Here is a 20,395-nt window from a genome sequence, read left to right as displayed (position 1 = left end):
AGACTGGGGAAAAAGAAAACAAAAAAATTACGCTTGTGTGGAAGTGCCTTAAACCTGCATTACTCATAATGGGCACCAGGGGGCGACACCTCTTGTTAAAAAAAGAAGAGAAGATCATGGATTGTATGGAAGTCTATAAGAAAATGATCCTACTTTGCATTTGTTGTATGACTTCAGAAAACATGGATAAGTTTAGTCTCAGTTGGTGTCCGATAAAACAATGCCATCGTATCGGCATCAATTAAAACAATATGGCATTGTTTTAATTGATTTTAAATGCTGATCTATTTAGGGTAAAACACGTAAAGGTAAAGATGAAGCAGGATATTCTTTAGTGTCCAATGTCACTTGTTTTAGTCAGATCTACTCCTTGCTCGTCCAGGTTCAAAACATTAAGATGGTGATGACAAAAATGCTCCTTGCAAACCAATGTGTAGCTGTGTCCATCTTTTATATACAGTCTATGGCAGTAACTGGTCAAGTGATGCTATATTGCAGTGGTTTTGTAACGTTTTGTTGATGTAAACATTGAATAAACAAAGAGGGGATGACAGACATGTAAGAAAGACTTTGTGCCAACCTGACAGAGGTGGAAAATTAGTGTTTTCATTATTAAACTCTGAACTAGACTTTCATTTACTCCAGGGGTGGGCAATTCCAGGCCTCGAGGGCTGGTGTCCTGCAGGTTTTAGATCTCACCTTGGGTCAACACACCTGAATCACATGATTAGTTCGTTACTAGGCCTCTGGAGAACTTCAGGACATGCTGAGGAGCTAATTTAGCCATTTAAATCAGCTGTGTTGGTTCAAGGACACATCAACCTGCAGGGACACCGGCCCTCGAGGCCTGGAGTTTCCCACCCCTGATTTACTCGAACAGAACACCTATGCTTCTATTAATCTACAGTGCCTCTCTTGGAAAATCAATGACTTCAATCCTGCTGAATGATTCTGAAGGCAGTGTAGTTTTCTCACATCATTAACTGTGCCAGTGTCGTTAATTACTCTAATTTTTTCTTCTCTCTCTCCCCCCCCCCCCCATACGGGGGGGGGGGGGAGAGAGAAGAAACAGAGAAGAAACAGAAGAAACAGTTCACTCCACTGTTCAACAGTGGAGTGAACAGTTTTCACTCCACTGTTGACTAAGATCTTGCTGGGAAACTCTGTCTGTCTCACAGAACCCAGTAGGACCAAATGTCACTGCAGTCAGAGTTTGTACTCAAATACAGAACAAGCTGTTTGCTGTGTTTCCATGTGTTGCGTCCCAGTAGGAGCTGAAAGGTTGACCTGCCTCGGTGGCCTTATTCCTGTTGTTGCTGAATTCACATTTTTAGGGCCTGTAAACATGGCAACATAGCATACGTAAACACGTATACTGTGTTACACCGTATGTATGTTAAAGCCCATCAGATTTCAAACCATGTCGTTTCTCACTCTGATTGCAAGTGAAAGTTAAGGAAATGACATCATGAGGTGAGTCAACCTCCCTCCACAGACATTTGTGTATGGGCAAGTGGGCAGTGATGAAACATGGAAAGAATTCTTGTTGGGAGGAGAGGCTTGTACGCCAGTAAACACTGACTCTTTTAAGCTTTCTCTCTTTCTCTCAACTGTCTCCCTCTCATAGCTCGCCTTTCTCCCACCCTCTGCGATTGCCTCATAGACGATTGTGGGCTAATTTATGGCCATGATATCATACAGTCTGGCGAACGCTGTAGATGTGCCATTAAAGTGCGACGGCAGTATATTTTACAGAAGGCGGCTGGCTGCATGCGGGGTGATAGCATACAGTAGTTGCAGAGCCATTTGTGATTCTCAAACAGTGAGTGATACAGTCATACACTGTCTGATTAGTACTGTGTCAAGAGCTGGCATTATCTAAAATCATCAACCTCCCCGAGTGACACCAAAATATTCAATAAATGTCTGAATGAACATTTAATGCAGTTCTTGCTTTTTGAAGACGGTGTTCCCAAACAGTGCAGTGATTTTGTTAAAGAATTCTTGTTCATTTTCTTGTTGGTTCCCTCGTCCGCACCAGGGGCCGCGATGTTGTGATTTCCCATGTTTCATCTCAGGTCTTAAGTACAGTTTGTGAGTGATAATTATTTGAATCATCTTACATTGAGCCTTTCAATTATTTTGTGTAATAAATTAACATCTAGCTGTACGTGTCTGTTGGTTTTTGTTTGTTTTTTATGACAGAGTTGAAGTGAAACATCCTCACCAGTTTACTCATATTACTACAAAGTTAATATTGCTTACGGGGATATCGTGTGTGTGTGTGTGTGTGTGTGTGTGTGTGTGTGTGTGTGTATGTGTGATTATATGATAAAAATACAAACTTAAGACTCAGCCAAAATCTAAATGTTCTCCCAGTTTCTGTCATGTAGTGTAGCTGCCCACATGTCTGAGAAGGACTTACTGTGACAACAGCCCAACTGCTGATCTCTACCACCACCTACTGACAGTAAAAGTATAACACACAGAAAGACGGCTTGTGCTTTAAAAAATAAAAATAAGATATCTCAAGGTAGGATACTGTAGCTGTTATTTAGGTGGAGGCAAGAAAAGCAAGAAGATGAAGTCTGACGTGAAAGTTTTTGTTCTAAAAGCCTTCATAGAAAAAATCTCATATTTCGTTCAGAATGTAGCTATGCTGAAAACTACGTATCAGGCCTGACTGTTGATCGTTGTCATTTTATGGAAACACTTCTTTTAATCATCAGATAAGTCACCACTGAGCCCTAACCCTCATTTTGTATCCTTTTCACAGCCAACTTTACATATTGTACTGTAGGTGAAATCTCCACCACTGGAAACAAAGTACACTTCTTACGTTGTTCTTGCTTTTTAGGGGAACTTGATATAGATGTTTCTGATACTCCTTGCCGCAGTGACCTTGCAGTTAAACTTACCTGCAGGCCCAGCCAGAGGCAAATATGTAAAATGTTGAGCATCTCCTGGGTTTCGCTTTGAAACGTAATATCAGTCAAAGCCTAAATGGTTCAGTGACTACAGAAAATCCAAAAAGAATATAATTTTGTTAAATTTTATTGTCAAAACTGCAAAACATGAAAACAACATTGTAATGCATAATTAACACTTTTTTTCAGTTATTATTGTACTTTCTTTAAAAAAAGAAAAAAGAAAGGAAGTTTCAAAAATGTCTAAAAAGTAACACGTACAATCACTATACAACATTGGTAGGACAGTGAAAGGGGAAAAAAACACTCGGGTGTCATCTTCACTTAGCAACAATGTAACATTTAAGGGGAAATTTGCTATATACAGCATACAGAAAGAATGTACATCTTCTACACCAAGGTCCAAAACAAACTTCATTGCATTCCATTACTACGATGTACAAAATTGTATCACAATAGTGTAAAACTCCCCCAAAAGAAATGCTAACATAACAACTTTAAATTATATGAAATATAAGCAGCTGCGGAAGACTCTCTGCTCCATAAACAGCGGCAGTGTGAATGAGCCGGAACGTGTCGCAGAGGGATCCTGTGAGCATATGGCTGAGTATAGCACAAGACTGTACGACTGAAGAAATGATTCTTAATTGGTCACACCACTGAACGCAGTCACAGACTCATAGTCTCAGCATTTTGTCTCACACAAGATAGAGACAGCCCTGCATACAATATACAATTTGAAGATGGAAAGTAAGATGAAAGTCGCTGTAAAATCCTGCCAACCAAAAACTTAAACTCCAAATCTGATACCATCTGATCCTAAAAGACTACATATCAGGGCTGACCACTGATGATGGCTTTTTTTGCGGAATCGCTTCTTTACTTGGGCCAAATGATGTGTTAATGCTCAAATAATTCATAGCTGAGCTCTGTTTTCATTTTGTAGCCTTTTTTTTTTTTTTACAGCCAAACAGTACAAAGTGCAGAGGTTACTGTACAGAAGATTTGCACTGATGGAAACAAAAAAAACAAACAAAAACACTTGCTACACTTTTTGTTCTTGTTATGGAAAGTTAGTATAGATATTTCCGGGACTCCTCGCAGCAGTGACCTTGCAGCTGAATTTTTCTGCAGGCTCTGCCAGAGGCAAATATGAATGGTTAAGAAGGTCACTGCATAAGCAAGGTGAGAAGCAGACGGAGCCATCAGAGCAGGAACACGTGGGAAGGTACTCATCTCCTATCTCATGGTCTCCTTTCTCTGTCACATGCTCATATATGTAAATGTTTGCTTGTGAGCAGAGAAAGATACTGTCTTTGTTGAGAGTCACGTAGTCTGGAAAGATTTCTGTCCCCGGGCTTCCATCTACCAGTTCGCTGCTGGTGAAGCTCCCTTCTGATGACAGGAGCTCGGCGAATTCTTCTGACGGCTTCCTAAACTCTGAAACCTCTTCTTCAGACATGATCTCCACTACAGATGTGGTGTTTTCCTCGGAGCACAGCTTTTCTAGAACAGGATGATCCTATAGTGTACAGGGATTTATTTTTAATAAGGAAAAAAAATGTCATTTGAAAAGTGCTTTCATTTGGAGCAAGCTTAACTTTTGTTTTTCTTACAAAAAAAACCAAAAAACATACTGCTATTATCCATCCATCCATTCGCTTCCGCTTATCCTTTTCAGGGTCACGGGGGGCGCTGGAGCCTATCCCAGCTGTCATAGGGCGAGAGGCGGGGTACACCCTGGACAGGTCGCCAGTCTGTCACAGGGCCAACACACAGGGACAGACAACCATTCGCACTCACATTCACTCGCACATTCACACCTAATGGCAATTTGGATTTTCCAATTAACCTATCCCCACAAGCTGCATGTCTTTGGACGGTGGGAGGAAGCCGGAGTACCCGGAGAGAACCCATGCAAACACGGGGAGAACATGCAAACTCCACACAGAAAGACCCCGGCCTGATGTTGGAATTGAACTCAGGACCTTCTTGCTGTGCGGCAACAGTGCTAACCACCGTGCCACCGTGCTGCCCTATATACTGCTATTAGTTTGATCAAAATATTTTTTGACATCTAAATGTAAAAAATGCATTTAAATCCTTGCTGACTTTGATGTGTAACACTGGTGATCAGAGCGGAATCTACGGTTACAGCCCAAAGACGAAGCAGCACTTTTCAGTGGAGAAGTCTACAAGAAGGTAGTTCATCAGGTTAGAATCACAAGGGACATGCTTCTAGTTCTCTACCATGAATTCGAGACTGTCAGTATAGAGTTCTACTGTATTGGATACTGTAATGAGTTAAAAGATCACCATTTATTAATATCATTAATATTAATTCATTTAAAAGCAAGCGCTTTTTTATATAATGAGAGTCTGAAACATTATCATCATGCCACAAAGATGTCACAAAACTAATCTAAATTCATACTGTAGATATTTTCCAAGACCAAATAAAATACCGATCAGAGTATTCCAATAAATAGTTGCTGTTTTTTGCTATGGGTGGGCCTGCAGGAGTTTTGTGATCCCACATAATATCTGGTTCTAGTCCATTTTTCCAAGAAAACAAGGATGAAAGTACCTGTAATGCAGTTAAATAACTTACCCTCTTCTGCGTGTTGATCTCTGTCAGATAGCCTTGCAAGACTTTCTCAGGGTTTGGAATTGGTGGCCAAAAATACTGCTTGACCTCCCTATAAAAATGCACAAAAGAGAGGAAACATGTCCTTAAATCTTTTTATGTCATAAAATTTAGTTTAAAAAAAATCCCTTGGTTTGGATTTTCTTATAGGTGATTAAAATTTTGAATGAGCTGTGAGAAAAATAAAATCTACCTGATGTGCAGGGCACACACGATGGTGCCGATGGTGGCTGTCATCAGTATAAACACTGGGATACACACGATGAGCAACATGCCTGAAAATGCAATGCATCAAAGTTTGAAATGTATCATATCTGTTTGTTCCCTTACAGCAACAAAGAACATCATTGTACATAAAGATAACATTTCAAACTACTAAAAGTTAAATAAACTACTTGCTTCTAGTTCTTAGAAAGGAGTAATCTACTCATCTCTACCTAGTGATATTTTTTATTTTACGTTATGGTCAAGTTTGTATTTATTGAATTTTTTATCTTGCTGGAGGCTTACCTGTGTAACTGATGGAGTCACGGGGGTTTTCACCAGTGAACACATTGGACCAGTCACTCCAGAAGCCAGAGTAAATTTGCCCAGTGGGTTTAGCTCTGACCCTGACTCTGTACTGGCTGCCTGCTGGAACCGCCACACATGCGTCTGTCTTAGGGCCCTTTACCATCTCTGGACGGAAATACTGAAACAGAAAGGGAACAAAATCATATTATTATATGATTATAGTCTGTTATTTCCTTTGCATTCTTTGACAACACTTTTGAGAGTTCTCTTAAAATGCACTCATGCATGTGATTTAATGGGCTCGCTGCACGTAAACTGAAAAAGTTCAACGCTGGCGCCATCTGGTGGCAAGATCAAGCAGCCTTTAGCAGCCATGACACTGCTAAGACCTCATATCATTGGTCCACAAACAGAAATAATTGCCATCATGATAATTCTAAATAGTTTTGAAAGGAATCTAAAGGGCAGGAAGGAAGATATATTCAATTCAAACATGGCCCTTGGATGTCAGTAAAGATAGCACACACATACACAGCTACTTACCTTCCATCCTTCATATTCTTTCAGCTGGTGGTCAAATTCATACTGTAGGTAATTTGACAGTGACGGAAGAGGAGCGTCCCATTTCAAGCACAACTTATCTTTCTTGAGGATTCTTTTCAGATGAGTTGGTGGGGATGTTTTGACTGCAAAGAAAAAATCTTTCATAAGACCTTGTCTCAGGTTTGATCAGTGAAAAGGAGGCCCACAAACCTAACTGAAAGTTTCATACAAGAAATCCAGGCAAGCTTAAGAGCTAACAAACTTCTGCCTTTCCTCCAAACTGAAAGGTTAGGTGAGGCAAACCAAGTCTGAACATGTTCACAACTGACCAGAGGACTGTTGTATATATTAATCACTTATATGACTGAAAGATCTGAGTAAATGTATGAGTATGTTCTTAGAAGCAAAACTTCAGCATACATACTAAAATAGCAGTTAGTCATTCATGGCACAGTTGGTTAGTAATGGGGACTTTTCTGAGCTGCTTCTTGATTTAAAAAAAAAAGCAATAATTTCAGTTTAAACACAGATCACACATGCAAAATAACCAAGAATGATAGAAATAAAACAATTAAATGCCACTCACTGGAGTTGCTGAGTGTAAATGCTCCAGTGTAGAAAGTTCTCCTTTTTGGACCTGAGATGTTTGTGAGCTTGACCCTGACTTCCCTGGACTCTTCTCCATGGAAACAACACTGGTCAGTGATTTTCTCATCAGCCACACACTCAGTCCAACTCGTCCACCTCGAGGTCTTGCTACAAGAGTTGTAACAAAGTCAAATCACAGAAAATAAAAGTTTCATATGCATTTCTGTTGAACTGACCTGTTCAAAACTCTGGATTAGTTTGAGTGTTTTAGTACTCAAACTGTGTGACAATAAGATGGAAGGATGCTTGGATGGATGCTTTTGTAAGTATAGCATGTACAGTGTAAGCAATAATGAAAGGAAAGAAAATGATTTTCATAGCAATCATTTTGCTGCTTTTGTTTGTTGTGGCCTTCTTTTCTAATTCTACACTTCTTAGAATTTGATCTGAGTCTTTACTAAGGAGGATATTAAGAAATAAGACTTACATAAATATCACTACTGCTGTGTACAATATCCCTTAAACAGTTGCTTGTTTATTTTCTGTTCATGAACAAATTCTGGTTTCATTTTATTTATTTTTTTCAGCCTTTTTTTTTTTATCTCAGCCAAACATAAAATCACTAAATGAAATCCTGCCACAACACAGGTGGATGGAAAAATGACCTGTGCGTAATAATTCACGAAGTGATGAAGGAGTGTTTTGTTACCTGTGAAGGATTTGGTAAAAAAGTCCAAAGTTGTTTTTATCATATTTGCTCGAATTCCAGTGACAGGTGACATTTTTCAGGTCAGAGGTGAAGCATAAAAGTGCAGTGTCATCTGAAAAGCATGGAAAAGATCATTACCGAGCAACAAGGTGCTGTTCAACGGGTACCATTTTATTCACTCTGTAATTCTCGCTTGGACGCACCTGCACTTTGGGGGACCACAGCTCGCGCAGGATCTGACCACCTGCTCCAAGGGCCATCAAAAGGTGAATCGAGTTTAATAGCGACTTGCACTTTAACCTCCTCGCCTTCTTTCAGAGAATCCAGTGTGTCCTCTTTCTTAGGTAGAAATCAAAAGCATCATCATAAAGGTATGTTTGAAAAAAGTAACCACAAAAATATAAGCTACAACGAGATGAGTCAGTCTCAGAAGGCAGAGCTCGGGAATCATTTGGTAATTCTGGCACTGGTTATCAGCAAACTGACAGTAAATGGAATTCTATATTAGGCAGTCTTTAGACTGACTTTTATAACAACTAACCACCAAATGGTTATAAAAATTCACATCCAATGCAGTTGTCATGAACAGCAGTTGAGCTGTAAACACTTAAAGAATTATAAAGATGGTCTTAACCCCAGGGTCTAGAAAGGGAAGCTGATTTGTGAAGCACCCTAAGGCTTCACAATGGGTGACAGATGAAAACACAATAGACTACTCAGTCTTTGTGGACTATGATGATTGCAGACAACATGATCTGTAGCGAGAGCATGGAGCAGGTGGAAGAGATTCTGGAGACATGGAGGTATGCACTGGAGAGAAGAGGAATGAAAGTCAGTAGAAGCAAGAATAGACCAGAATGGACAAAATTAGAAATGAGCACATCAGAGGGACAGCTTAGGTTGAGCCGTTTGGAGATAAAGTTAGCGAGGCAAGGCTGAGATGGTTTGAACATGTGCAGAGGAGGGACAGTGGATGTATCGGACAATTGACGGTTAAGATGGAGCTGCAAGGCAGGAAGAAAAGAGGAAGACCACAGAGAAGATTTATGAAAGGAAGACATGCAGAGTGTTGGAGGATGCTGGGTGCAGTGTCAGATGACAACAGATGATCCGCTGCAGCAACTCCTAAAGGGAACAGCTGAAAGACAAAGGAGAGCAGCTGTGTGTACCTCTAGGTCTACTTCCTTGTAAAGGACCTCAGAGGAGTACTCAATTCTGTACTTCACTAGTACGTCTTTTATGTTTGAAGTCCATGAAGGATTCAGCTGTCCCACTTGGCCATTTGGGTGTAAAGACAGATTAACTGGTGGATCTAAAAGAACTAAAAGAAAAAACACTCGGGTTACGAGTTGGGGCTGGAACATCATCACAGAAGGAAGAACACAGTATTGGATTATAGATGGGAAGATGGTGGGGATAATTGACTAGTGCCTTGGCAAAGGTTGAGGTGGCCCCTGACTTTCTAGTTAACTGGTGATACCCACAATAAGTTAGCAATGCTATTTGTGCTTTCTTCTCTCTTTTTAATCAACATAGTTACTTCCTTGCAAATCATCCTAAAGCCTTCCCGTCCTTTAAACTAGGATTCAAGGATGCAAAACCTATATTCACTGCATGGAAATTCCAGTTCACTCCAGCTTATTTTTGATCTAACCCGTAACACTCAGCATCTATTCGTCACCTTTATCAAAAGATGAAAATGTTTTAAATTTTGTAATATACAGTATCTAAGTAAAGTTTCTTCAACACTCTTTATGTGATGAAAAATTCAGTTTTGAAAAGACAAGATGTCTTACCGTGATCGCTCATAAAGACAGTCCGAGTGTAGATGGTGGCGTTCGTAAAGGATTCAGTGACTGTAAGGATGTAGTCAACAAACCACATAACTTCAGGAAAAGAGCAGATGTGCAGCAAAGTTCCCGTCTCTGTTCTCTGGACGGATAATTCGCACCTCTGTGCTGGAGAGCTTGATTAGGATGAAAGAAAAAAACAACAGGCAGGGCTGCTCATTAATGAGCTAATAAAACAGTTTTAAACATCTTGCCTTGCGGGTAAGAAGAAATGCAATACAGGTGACTATCGTGCATAAACCATTAAAATGGTCTATCAAAAATACAAAAACAATCAATAAAAAAACTAACTAAGAACTTTCCTAAAATGTAGTCAGTATACAGCAGAAGCGTGCACATAGAATAATAAATAAATATCAGTAGCATGCCAGAAGTATCAAAAAGTGTCTAAACACAATGCATAAATAGTATTTAATAGTTTTCATAATACAGAAGGTTCAGTAGATTCACAGTGTTTAACATACTTTATAGAGTAGAACAAATTATAAGTCCTGTTGTCTGCAGTCTCGAAGAAGCAGGTGAAATCAAATGTTGTCCGAGAGAAACACTTTGGATTAGGCTCATCCTTCAAGAACAAAACATCTGCTCCAAAAATGACAAACACAATAAATGAAGAATATTGGAAATACAAAAAAAAAAAAAAAGACATTGTGGGCAGTGCATTCAAGTTAACAAGGAGCCCAAAGTTCATATTAATGCCTTATGCCCCGCTAACAAAGAAACATGCTCTGAGTATCTGTATTGCTCCCATTTTCACATTTTGGCAATAGTGTGTGGTTACATAGTATCATTTTATACTCCAGTGTTAATAAATAAACCATCCTTTAAGTCCTACCTTCCTCTGACAGATTACACTGTAATCCAGGCACAAAGAAAGCTTGTATCCACAGAATATTAAGGAATATTCCCAATCTGTAGAGGAAATTCATCTTGAATTGAGGCGCTGTGGAATTCTAAACCACCATGGCCATCAAATTAACACCGGCGCGGGCTTGTGTATATACAGTGTGTACGCTGTTTCCTATTCATGGTTTTAAGTAGGCAAGGGTGGGTAAGGATTGAAGGGTTGTCCTTAAAACAGGAAGCAAGCTTTCTGTATAGCGGAAATAGTCACCAAGAAGAGGCAGGTGGACTGATTAGACGTAAATAAACAAAAAGGTTGCGGTGAAAGGCTAATCCCAGAGAACGTGACACCTCGGAAAATGTAGGAAGAACCCGAAGAACACAAATGAGGTTCTTCGGGTGCTTCAAATTCTTTGGTGACCACATTCAACAGATACTAATTCAGTCTGTCAATATTTTCCTCCTACTGATGAACAGAGAAGCGAGGTTTTAACCTCTGAAAAGAAAAAAAAACCTTGCTAATTAACCGCTTCCTGACTTACTGCAGCATTGCAGAGCACAGTGCACAGTGCACAGTTTTGAACATCAAAAACACCTCAAAAAGTCCATGTTTATGTCTAAACCTCATCCTCCAGCTAACTTTGTTTAAATAATTTTTACTATCATTAATTAGTCACGATGGAAATAAAAAAAAAAGAAAAATCTGGCTTTATCCACAAGAAAAAGTATGGATTATATTGTATAGTAGTATATACATTGTATAGTGATGCCTCTGATGTTTGCAACTGGAAAGCGCCGAAAGATCTTATTTAAAACTATATTAAAGTTTTTTGGGGGGGCGGTTTGTTTGTTTTGCACAGACGTGTATAGAAAAGAAAATCATGTTCACCTTATGTCATTGGAACACAGTAATAATGAAACACGTGAGACCAGAAAAGCAAACTTATCATTTGATGCGTGCTGACCACACCACAGGTATGTCTGCTATATCTCTGCTACCGTGAAATGAAAACCTTGAGTCTAACTAACTTGCTCTTACAGTTGTAAAAACAAAAAAGCCTGTCTTGAAATTATACTATGGCTTTATGGCAATGAAAGGCAACAGTAGTGACTTTTGGATTGTAATCCATGTAATGCATATCTTGATTTTTTCAATAATCTTATACTGGTTTTCAGAGTTTCATTAGTTATAAGCCATAGTACTCCAAATTAAAACAAAAAAGGTTTGGATTTTTTTTTTTTCATTTTATGTGTAATGAATACAGAATATTTGAAAGTTTACCCTTTCCACTTGAATTATTTAACAAAAAAATCATAGACTATAATTTGAGATGCACTAATGGTATCCACATACTTGACTGTGTTATTAAGAAACTATTAACCTTGCGTAATGTTTGGTGATGGTTGATGCGATGCGATTTGCAAACTACCAAAGACCAATCTCTGAGAGTACTGGTTTCTGCAACCAGTGGCTGTCTGATGTGTGTTTTAAGACACCAGTGTACAGCAGTCCCAGGCAGGCGTAATTCTCAGCCATGGCACTGAGAATATTCATTGCATTTGTTCTAGCTTATTTAAAAAAAACAAAAAACCATCATATAGATATGTGAAGAAGTTGTTTGTTTTGTTTTTTTGAAAAACTGATTAAAATAGCATTGAGGAAACTTTTGCGAATGGCCTAATACCATTTTTTTTTTTTTTTTTTGCTAATCAAATTATCAGCTATTCCAAATTTCACTATAAATACTGTGAATTGTTGCGTTATGAATATGACAGTTGCAAAACACGGAATAGGCTCTTAATTACCAGGAATTTGCGGTGTGGTAAATTTTTTTGTTTGTTTGTTTAGACCAGACGTTCCCAAAGTGTGGGGCCCGCCCCCTAGGGGGGGCGCAGAGCCATTGCAGGGGGGGCGCGGCATGAAAAGGGAAAAAAAACAAAAAAAACAACGCTTGGACACTGCTAGCACGGGCGCCCACACGAACGCAAAGCAGGAGATGAAGCATAGCTGAATATGTTTCCAAACCAACTTCATTCTATGGTGAAGCACATCTTCCCTTTGGTTTTACCTGCACAAGTGCCGAGGTAGGTCTCCCTGCAGGATTGGCTTTCCCTTCGTTGGGAGCAGCGCTGGGCTGTTTAAATCACGGATAAACAGTATCCCACATTCTTGATTTGTAGTTCATAAACACTTGTTGTAATGACTAACTACTCCTGACATTTTGGAGATGTTAGCTCTTTATACAGTAAAGTTACAGTGGGATACAAATAACATCAGGCTCATCCTGCCACAATTTGTTCCCCGGTTCAAATCACGGACAAACAGCATCCAACAGTTGTTTATGTTTTTGAACCCATTTTGCAGAGGGACTTTTTGAAAAATGTATTGATAGCAATGTTAAATATTATTACACAGGAAAAAAAAAAACAACTACATGTAAAATAATTACACCATGACGCCTCTGCCTTTCTAAATGCAGGGACAGTAACTGCGTGTATATGTAAGCGTGTAAAACCTGTAGATAGTCAGATTAACAGTATTTCGTCTCTGTCTGCCATTCTGCAATTCATCTCATGTAAACAATAACGTGCACAAAGCGTGAGGTGAAAAAAGGCACATACCTTTGACATTGCGTGACGAACTCTGTATTCCTCGTCCACACGTAAACGCAAAAAAGGAGTTTTAAAAAATCTCTGTTCTCGGTGATTCGAAACGCTGTTTACGTGTGGACGAAACAGCTGAGTTTTCAAAAATACCCGTGTAGGTGTGGACGTAGCGTAAAAGAGTTAGTAGTTTATTTTCTTACTACCTGTAATTTATTGCAGATTACTTGTATTTTAATTGTTTACTAAATGTTTGAGGTGTGAAATAAACCGCAATGGAGCAAAATATGGGCGTGTGTGGTTGGAGGATGTGTTCGTGCGTGCGCGCGCGAGGGGGGGCGCGAACATTTTTCTTGTAAAACAAGGGGGGCACAGCAAAAAAAGTTTGGGAACCACTGGTTTAGACACACCTGAGGCTGAGGACCTGCCACAAAGATTGTCTGAACTGCAACTAAACACCAAAGCTTTGCTGTGGAGTTGTGTTTATTAGTAAACTTAATTAATATTTAGATAGTAGCAGAAATATTTTAATGTCCTGTTAAAAATATCTTTTCTCTGACATGAATTTTGCATGTTAGCTCTATAAAAAAAAGCTTGTATGTGTTTATGTGTTTGAGAAATGCGGATTAAGTGTGTGGAGGTATGTTGGAGAGCGCAGGAACAAAAGCCAAGGCTACGACTGAGACTAATGGAGATCCTGTTCAAGATATTTATCAGATTGTGAAAAGACAGGTTTTACATTTACACTCAACTACTACTTCATGTGAAACATTTTGTTAGTACCTGGCATGACTCCCTTTTTCCTTCAAATTTCTGCTTTGACCTCTGAAATCAACAAGGCATTTTCAGAAAACTGATGCTCAGTAAACCTCTGTAAACCCGACACATAGCCATGCATGACAATCCCTGTAGATCAGCAGTTTCTGTCATAGTCGGACCACCCTGTCTGGAACCAACAACCACGTCAAAGTCTGTTAAATCACATTTCTCCTTCATTCTGATGCTCAGTTTAAACTTCTGTTGGCTTGACTGAACAGTTAAAGTTAACTTATGTTGTTGTTGTTTATTGTTAAGGTATGTATGAGCGACTGAGAAATAACAGCTTCTGACAGCTGGAGAGAATTTAAGATTATTTTTTTGTAGACTTCCTGTTATAAATAAATAGGCGCTGTGTTGTATTCTGTGGCTTTTGTGGTTATTTTTTAGAGTTTTGAATCTTTAGTTAATTTTGGGTTGCTTTTTTTTTTTTTCTTCTTCTCGGCGTTTAAGGTTTAGATTTTTTTTTTTTTTTTACTGCTTGTTTATTCTAGGAAGGAGTTTTAGCTTTTTGATATTATGCTTTAAGGTTTCTGTCTGGATTCCTCCATGTTATTTTTGTAGCATGTTCCAATGAGAGTTTCCTGTCTGCGTTTAGAAGGTATCTTTTTATTATCAGCACCTGTGTCTCAATTCCACCACGTGTCTCCACTTCCCTATTCACCAGAACAGTCTGTCTACACTCAGTGGATTTTATACTTTCGACTCTGCATTCAACCACAAGACAATAAATAATGCTCTTGCTTAACCTTTTCACATTCTTAAGTAATCTTCATCACTTTTAGGTCCCGTTACACTTACAGACACAACAGAAGTTAAAAAAATAAAAATACAAAAGAAGAAGAAAAGAAAAAACAGTTGTAATTTTTGCTGATGTCTGTGTGCACCTCAAGGAAGAAAGGCTCATATATTTCTTGCCAGGTGTGTTACAGTCTTTTGCCCTGATTAAAACACATTTATTAAACCTTGGTGAAATCTTGGTGACTGTGGAGGTAGCGTCCACGATTCCAAAAGCCGTCAGTAAAGTTTATTTGGATCATGCGCACTGAAAGTGTTTTCGGAAACACCATGAAGGAAGAGAGGGAATGATTTGGATGGTGTTGTGGAGGAACAAGTGGAACACCAGATAAAAAAATAGACACCAACTATAAACAAAGGAGAAGTAAGGCAGTGCAGCTAACAAGCAGAAACCAGAGACAACGTATGGATGATGACACTAATGCCACAATTGTAAAGCAAATGCTGAGGTAATTAATTACTTTAATTATCTTTGAGATAATCCTTTGAGATTCTCAAAACTGAAAAATGTTTAGAAGAAAGATGTAAAAAAAATAAATACAGTTCCAGATATCTCATCCACATCAGTATTAGAAAACATATTTCTAAAAATTGTAGTTTTATGTCATCCTCAAGTCAGTTTACCTTAAGGCAGACATTGAAGAATCAGGAGAGCTGAATTAAGGGCTAAGAGTATATGAAAGCGCCACAGTAACATCAGATGCTTTAAATTCTTTTAGACATCCTGCATGTTAGTAATAAATTCAACACAAGGAATCAGTATAAGCAAAATGTGAAAGAAACCAAGCATCAAATACGAAGCATGCTGTAATCATTTTGAACCTTGGAGTCATTTTTGACCAGAATATGTCCTTCAATGCACATATTAAACAAATATGTAAGACTGCGTTCTTCCATTTGCGCAACATCTCTAAAGTTAGAAATATCCTGTCTCAGAGTGACGCTGAAAAACTAGTTCATGCATTTATTACTTCCAGGCTGGACTACTGTAATTCATTATTATCAGGATGTCCTAAAAACTCGCTGAAAAGCCTTCAGTTAATCCAAAATGCTGCAGCAAGAGTACTGACAGGGACTAGAAAGAGAGAGCATATTTCTCCTGTTTTGGCTTCCCTTCATTGGCTTCCTGTTAAATCCAGAATTGAATTCAAAATCCTGCTCCTCGCATACAAGGTCTTAAATAATCAGGCCCCATCTTATCTTAATGACCTTGTAGTACCATATCACCCTATTAGAGCACTTCGCTCTCGCTCTGCAGGCCTACTTGTTGTTCCTAGAGTATTTAAAAGTAGAATGGGAGGGAGAGCCTTCAGTTTTCAGGCCCCTCTTCTGTGAAACCAGCTTCCAGTTTGGATTCAGGAGACAGACACTATCTCTACTTTTAAGATTAGGCTTAAAACTTTCCTTTTTGCTAAAGCATATAGTTAGGGCTGGACCAGGTGACCCTGAATCCTCCCTTAGTTATGCTGCAATAGACGTAGGCTGCCAGGGGATTCCCATGATGCATTGAGTTTTTCCTTTCCAGTCACCTTTCTCACTCACTATGTATTAATAGACCTCTCTGCATTGAATCATATCTGTTATTAACCTCTTTCTCTCTTCCACAGCATGTCTTTATCCTGTCTTCCTTCTCTCACCCCAACCGGTCGCAGCAGATGGCCCCGCCCCTCCCTGAGCCTGGTTCTGCCGGAGGTTTCTTCCTGTTAAAAGGGAGTTTTTCCTTCCCACTGTCGCCAAAGTGCTTGCTCATAGGGGGTCATATGATTGTTGGGTTTTTCTCTGTATCTATGAAGCGCCTTGAGGTGACTTTTGTTGTGATTTGGCGCTATATAAATAAAATTGAATTGAATTGAATAGAATTTAAACAATGGTCAAGTCTACCAACGGCAATGTTGTGGAGACCTTATATAGCCAAGTGTAGCAAGCTAATATCTCAGAGCAAATGACTAATGAGCACAAATGAGGTATCCTGTAGCCACTGGACACTGACTATAATTACAGAAGGACCTGTTTCTGAGCACGGGCCAGGTGACTGCACTGATGCAATATAATGTCTTGTCTAATTGACGACTAATAAACGACTAGTGGTGAACCCAGAGAGCTAGTTAATGGCTGTTTTCACATGGATCTTAAGTATCTAGGAAAACAATATTGAACAAACTGAAAGCAAACTTGGTGAAGCTTTTGTGCACCAAAACATTTGAACATCCTTCAAACTTGAAGGTGAAGAATCCTTATATACCTACTCATTTTTTAAAATGTATGCTGCAAAGCCATGATGGATAATATCTTTCTGAAAGAAATAATCAGTCTGGCCAACACAAAAGCCACAACCACAAAGTTTTTTTACAAGATGATAGAAAGATGTTTGTCCTTCCTGTTGACTTTAGTAACGAAAATTGCAACACATCCCATTTTTTGCTGCGTCACAGATGACCGATCAGACAAATTTGTTGCACAAGGACACGCAAGGGGAAGAAGGGGAAGGAAGAGGAAAATATGCATCACAACTATGACAATATAACAACCACAAATTTTAAGACACAGTGCAGTGAAAAACTCATGCATGTTGGGCAAAACACTAAAATACATAATCTACTGTAAAAAAAAATTGCAATGAAATACCTACAAAGATTTTTCCATTGGAAAAGGAATGCTGTTTAAGAAGTGAGAAGTGGAACGAAAATCATACACGATTCCAAAATTTTTTACAAATAAATAACTGAAAAGTTGGATGTGCGTAATTATTCAACCCCCTGAGTCAATATTTTGTAGAACGACTTTTTGCTGCAATTCCAGCTGCCAGTCTTTTAGGGTATGTCTCTACCAGCTTTGCACATCTAGAGACTGAAATTCTTGCCCATTCTTCTTTGCAAAACAGCTCCAGCTCAGTCAGATTAGATGGACAGCGTTTGTAAACAGCAGTTTTCAGATCTTGTATGATTTTCGTTCCACTTCTCACGTGTACACCACTTTGTATTGGTCTTTCACGTGGAATTCCAATACAACTGATTCATGTTTGTGGCTGTAATGTGACAAAATGTGGAAAAGTTCAAGGGGGCCAAATACTTTTGTTGTTACAAAGTTGTAAACAATGTAAATGATGGGCCCTATGCCTCTAGGACAAAGGGTAGGATGAGCTGTAAATGGGCCAATAAGAGCAAGTACTGCTAAGTAACAAAACTAATACTAGTACCTCTTCACCTAGATATGCCACTTTCACTCTAAGGAAAACCACAGAAGAGAAAGCAGTTGCACTTTACTGGGATCTAAGAGCAATTTGTACAAAATGAGGTCAAAATAGGTCAGCAACAGCTGAAGTCCTTACTACAATGCCAAATGGTGTCTTGGCCAATACAGTAAATAAATAAATACATTTGAGGTGTGTGAAAAAGGTTATGTGGAGTTAGTGTTAGTGTGACATTAGTGTGACTCAATAGTGAGTCCAGCACTTTTAATTTTAAGATCACAATCAAAGCCTATCCTTTCTGCTGTCAGGTGTTAGTTATTAGTTGTTAGTTCAATTTAGTCGTTCGGAATTCTTGCAATTCTTGGTGTTGCCAGCAAAATCTTGGGAAGTTCAAGTAATGGAAATGGGTCAGTATTGTGGTTTACCACAAGCAGTTAAAGAGTGGTGGATAGATTGGCCAGGAAAAGTTAGGAAAGCATGCTTATGTGGACTTGCATCACTTTGCGAGTGCAAGTCAGCTACCTGCTGCTGTGAAATGAGGTCCACCGAGTTTATTGCACCTTTTCGAATGGATCCTTGAAGAAATTCAGAAATACAGTACAACAAAAAGACCCATGTCAGTGGAGCATCACACAAACCGAATTGGAAAAGAAACAGAAAAGCCTTTAATAAGTTAACCGTTTGTTTCAGGATGGAGTCTTGCATGTGGGAGGAGAACTCAGGTGAGCTGGCTTGGTAGTTGAGTCTTATTTGCTGACATAAGCACCTTATCATTTTGACCAAACACCAAGATGTTTGCTAACTATCAAGAAGGCCAACAATTCAATTCAGTTCGATTCAGTTTTATTTATATAGCACCAAATCACAACAACAGTTTCCTCAAGGCGATCAACATAATCACAAAATATTAACAAGCACACAGGAAGTGTGCACAGGAAAGAATCAAGAAAGAAAGAATTGCTGCAGCAATTACGAACACTATCTCTGTCAGGCCTACCTGTGTGTTTCCCCAGATGGGCTAGTTTTCTCCAGAGTTAGCATTGACCATTATGGACCAGGATAAAGTGAAGATTGTTTAGTAAAGAGACAAGGGGTAAGCTTTAATATGTGCTAATCAAAGAAGCTTCCTCCTTGGATGCACACGCTATACACTAGGGCAGGAGGGGACTAGCGATGAAGATCTGCTAAGGTAATAATCAGTGCAGCCAACACAAAAACCACTGAACATTAGGTAATGCACGTCATGTTCAGACTTTTCTTTTAAAACTGCTTTAGTGGACTATAATAGGTAGCATGTGTCGAGGGCCATTTTATGTGTGAACAGTGCTTCGTGAACGGCACAATACAACAAGTTGACATCAAACTGACTCATGTGCACTGTTGCTAGCCACCATTTCTGTAGATTGTGCACTTCTTGTTTATTGAAACCTGGTGCATTGGGAACCCTGTTTACCCAAACTTCTACAGCAATAGTAGCTAGTGTACTGTGTGAATGAAATGAGTAAGCCATCCAAGCAGTAAAAAAAAGACAACTAACATCTGAGAAGACTTTTGTTTTTAATTGGCACTCATTTATACTGTACAAAAAAGTGGCTGGGTAGCTACAAACATTTTAAGCTAACATTAGCACTCATACCACACTCCTCTCCACCAAAACTGGGCATAAAAACGTGGATTTTTCTCTTCATAATCATGTAGCAGAACAGAAGCCAACCCAGAATGATAAAATGTCTGCCCGTTAAAGATTAAATCCTGGATTTCAACTGGTAAGAGGGTTCTTCCTGTTAAAAGGGAGTTTTTCGTTCCCACTGTCGCCAAAGTGCTTGCTCATAGGAGGTCATATGATTGCTGGGTTTTTTCTCTGTATGTATTATTGTAGGGTCTACCTTAGAATATAAAGCGCCTTGAGGTGACTGTTGTTGTGATTTGGCGCTATGTAAATACAATTGAATTGAATTCAATTGAATTGAAAAATAATAACTATAATACAGCCAACTGTGCTGCTTAGCTTTGCTTGTTTCTATTGACAACTGCTTAGATGGACCAGATATCTAAAATATGCCTGTCAACAAGTCAGGGGAGGTCTCATGGTTTTACAAAGTCTGTTGCCGTGGTTTTTTTTTCAGTTACCTTTTTATAAAAACCCAGTTTAAGGTGAAACCTGCAGCTGGCTAACAAGTAAATATGTAATTTTTTTTCAACACAGGCAAACTATTGGATAACAGAAGTAGCTGTAGACAACCTAAGTTCAAAGGTCAGATTTTTGAGTAATATGGTATAAAAATAAATCTATGGCCACTGCTGTTCCCTTGTTACACATGTGCCATAGTCAGGAAGCTGGCAGGCTTTTACGATGTTTGACAGTTC

The 20,395-nt window shown here is 39.0% G+C and overlaps 1 protein-coding gene across 3 annotated transcripts; it reads right to left on the bottom strand.

Moving 5' to 3' along the window:
• Positions 1 to 1,133: 1,133 nt before the first annotated feature.
• mpl (MPL proto-oncogene, thrombopoietin receptor) lies at positions 1,134 to 10,807 on the bottom strand. 3 transcript variants are annotated; one of them, XM_085138680.1, is made up of 13 exons: positions 10,613 to 10,806; positions 10,242 to 10,359; positions 9,724 to 9,893; positions 9,097 to 9,248; positions 8,131 to 8,266; positions 7,928 to 8,039; positions 7,217 to 7,386; positions 6,631 to 6,773; positions 6,085 to 6,265; positions 5,768 to 5,849; positions 5,539 to 5,626; positions 3,977 to 4,449; positions 1,134 to 3,849 (listed from the first exon to the last, which is right to left on the bottom strand). In XM_085138680.1, exons 1-12 carry the CDS (start codon positions 10,704 to 10,706, stop codon positions 3,991 to 3,993), a joined length of 1,905 nt encoding a protein of 634 aa, XP_084994806.1. In that variant the 5' UTR covers positions 10,707 to 10,806; the 3' UTR covers positions 1,134 to 3,849; positions 3,977 to 3,990. The 3 variants fall into 3 exon arrangements, 2 of the variants coding, with proteins under 2 accessions (XP_084994806.1, XP_084994804.1); XM_085138678.1 differs by having other exon boundaries at positions 1,134 to 4,449; positions 10,613 to 10,805; XR_014870349.1 differs by lacking the exon at positions 1,134 to 3,849 and having other exon boundaries at positions 4,339 to 4,449; positions 5,040 to 5,626; positions 10,613 to 10,807.
• Between the last annotated feature and the right edge of the window lie 9,588 nt (positions 10,808 to 20,395).

Source organism: Neolamprologus multifasciatus, chromosome 17, assembly GCF_963576455.1.
Source record: "Neolamprologus multifasciatus chromosome 17, fNeoMul1.2, whole genome shotgun sequence".
Classification (NCBI taxonomy): Eukaryota; Metazoa; Chordata; class Actinopteri; order Cichliformes; family Cichlidae; genus Neolamprologus; species Neolamprologus multifasciatus.
Note: the sequence above shows the minus strand (reverse complement) of the source record. Positions and strands in the feature narration are given on the sequence as shown.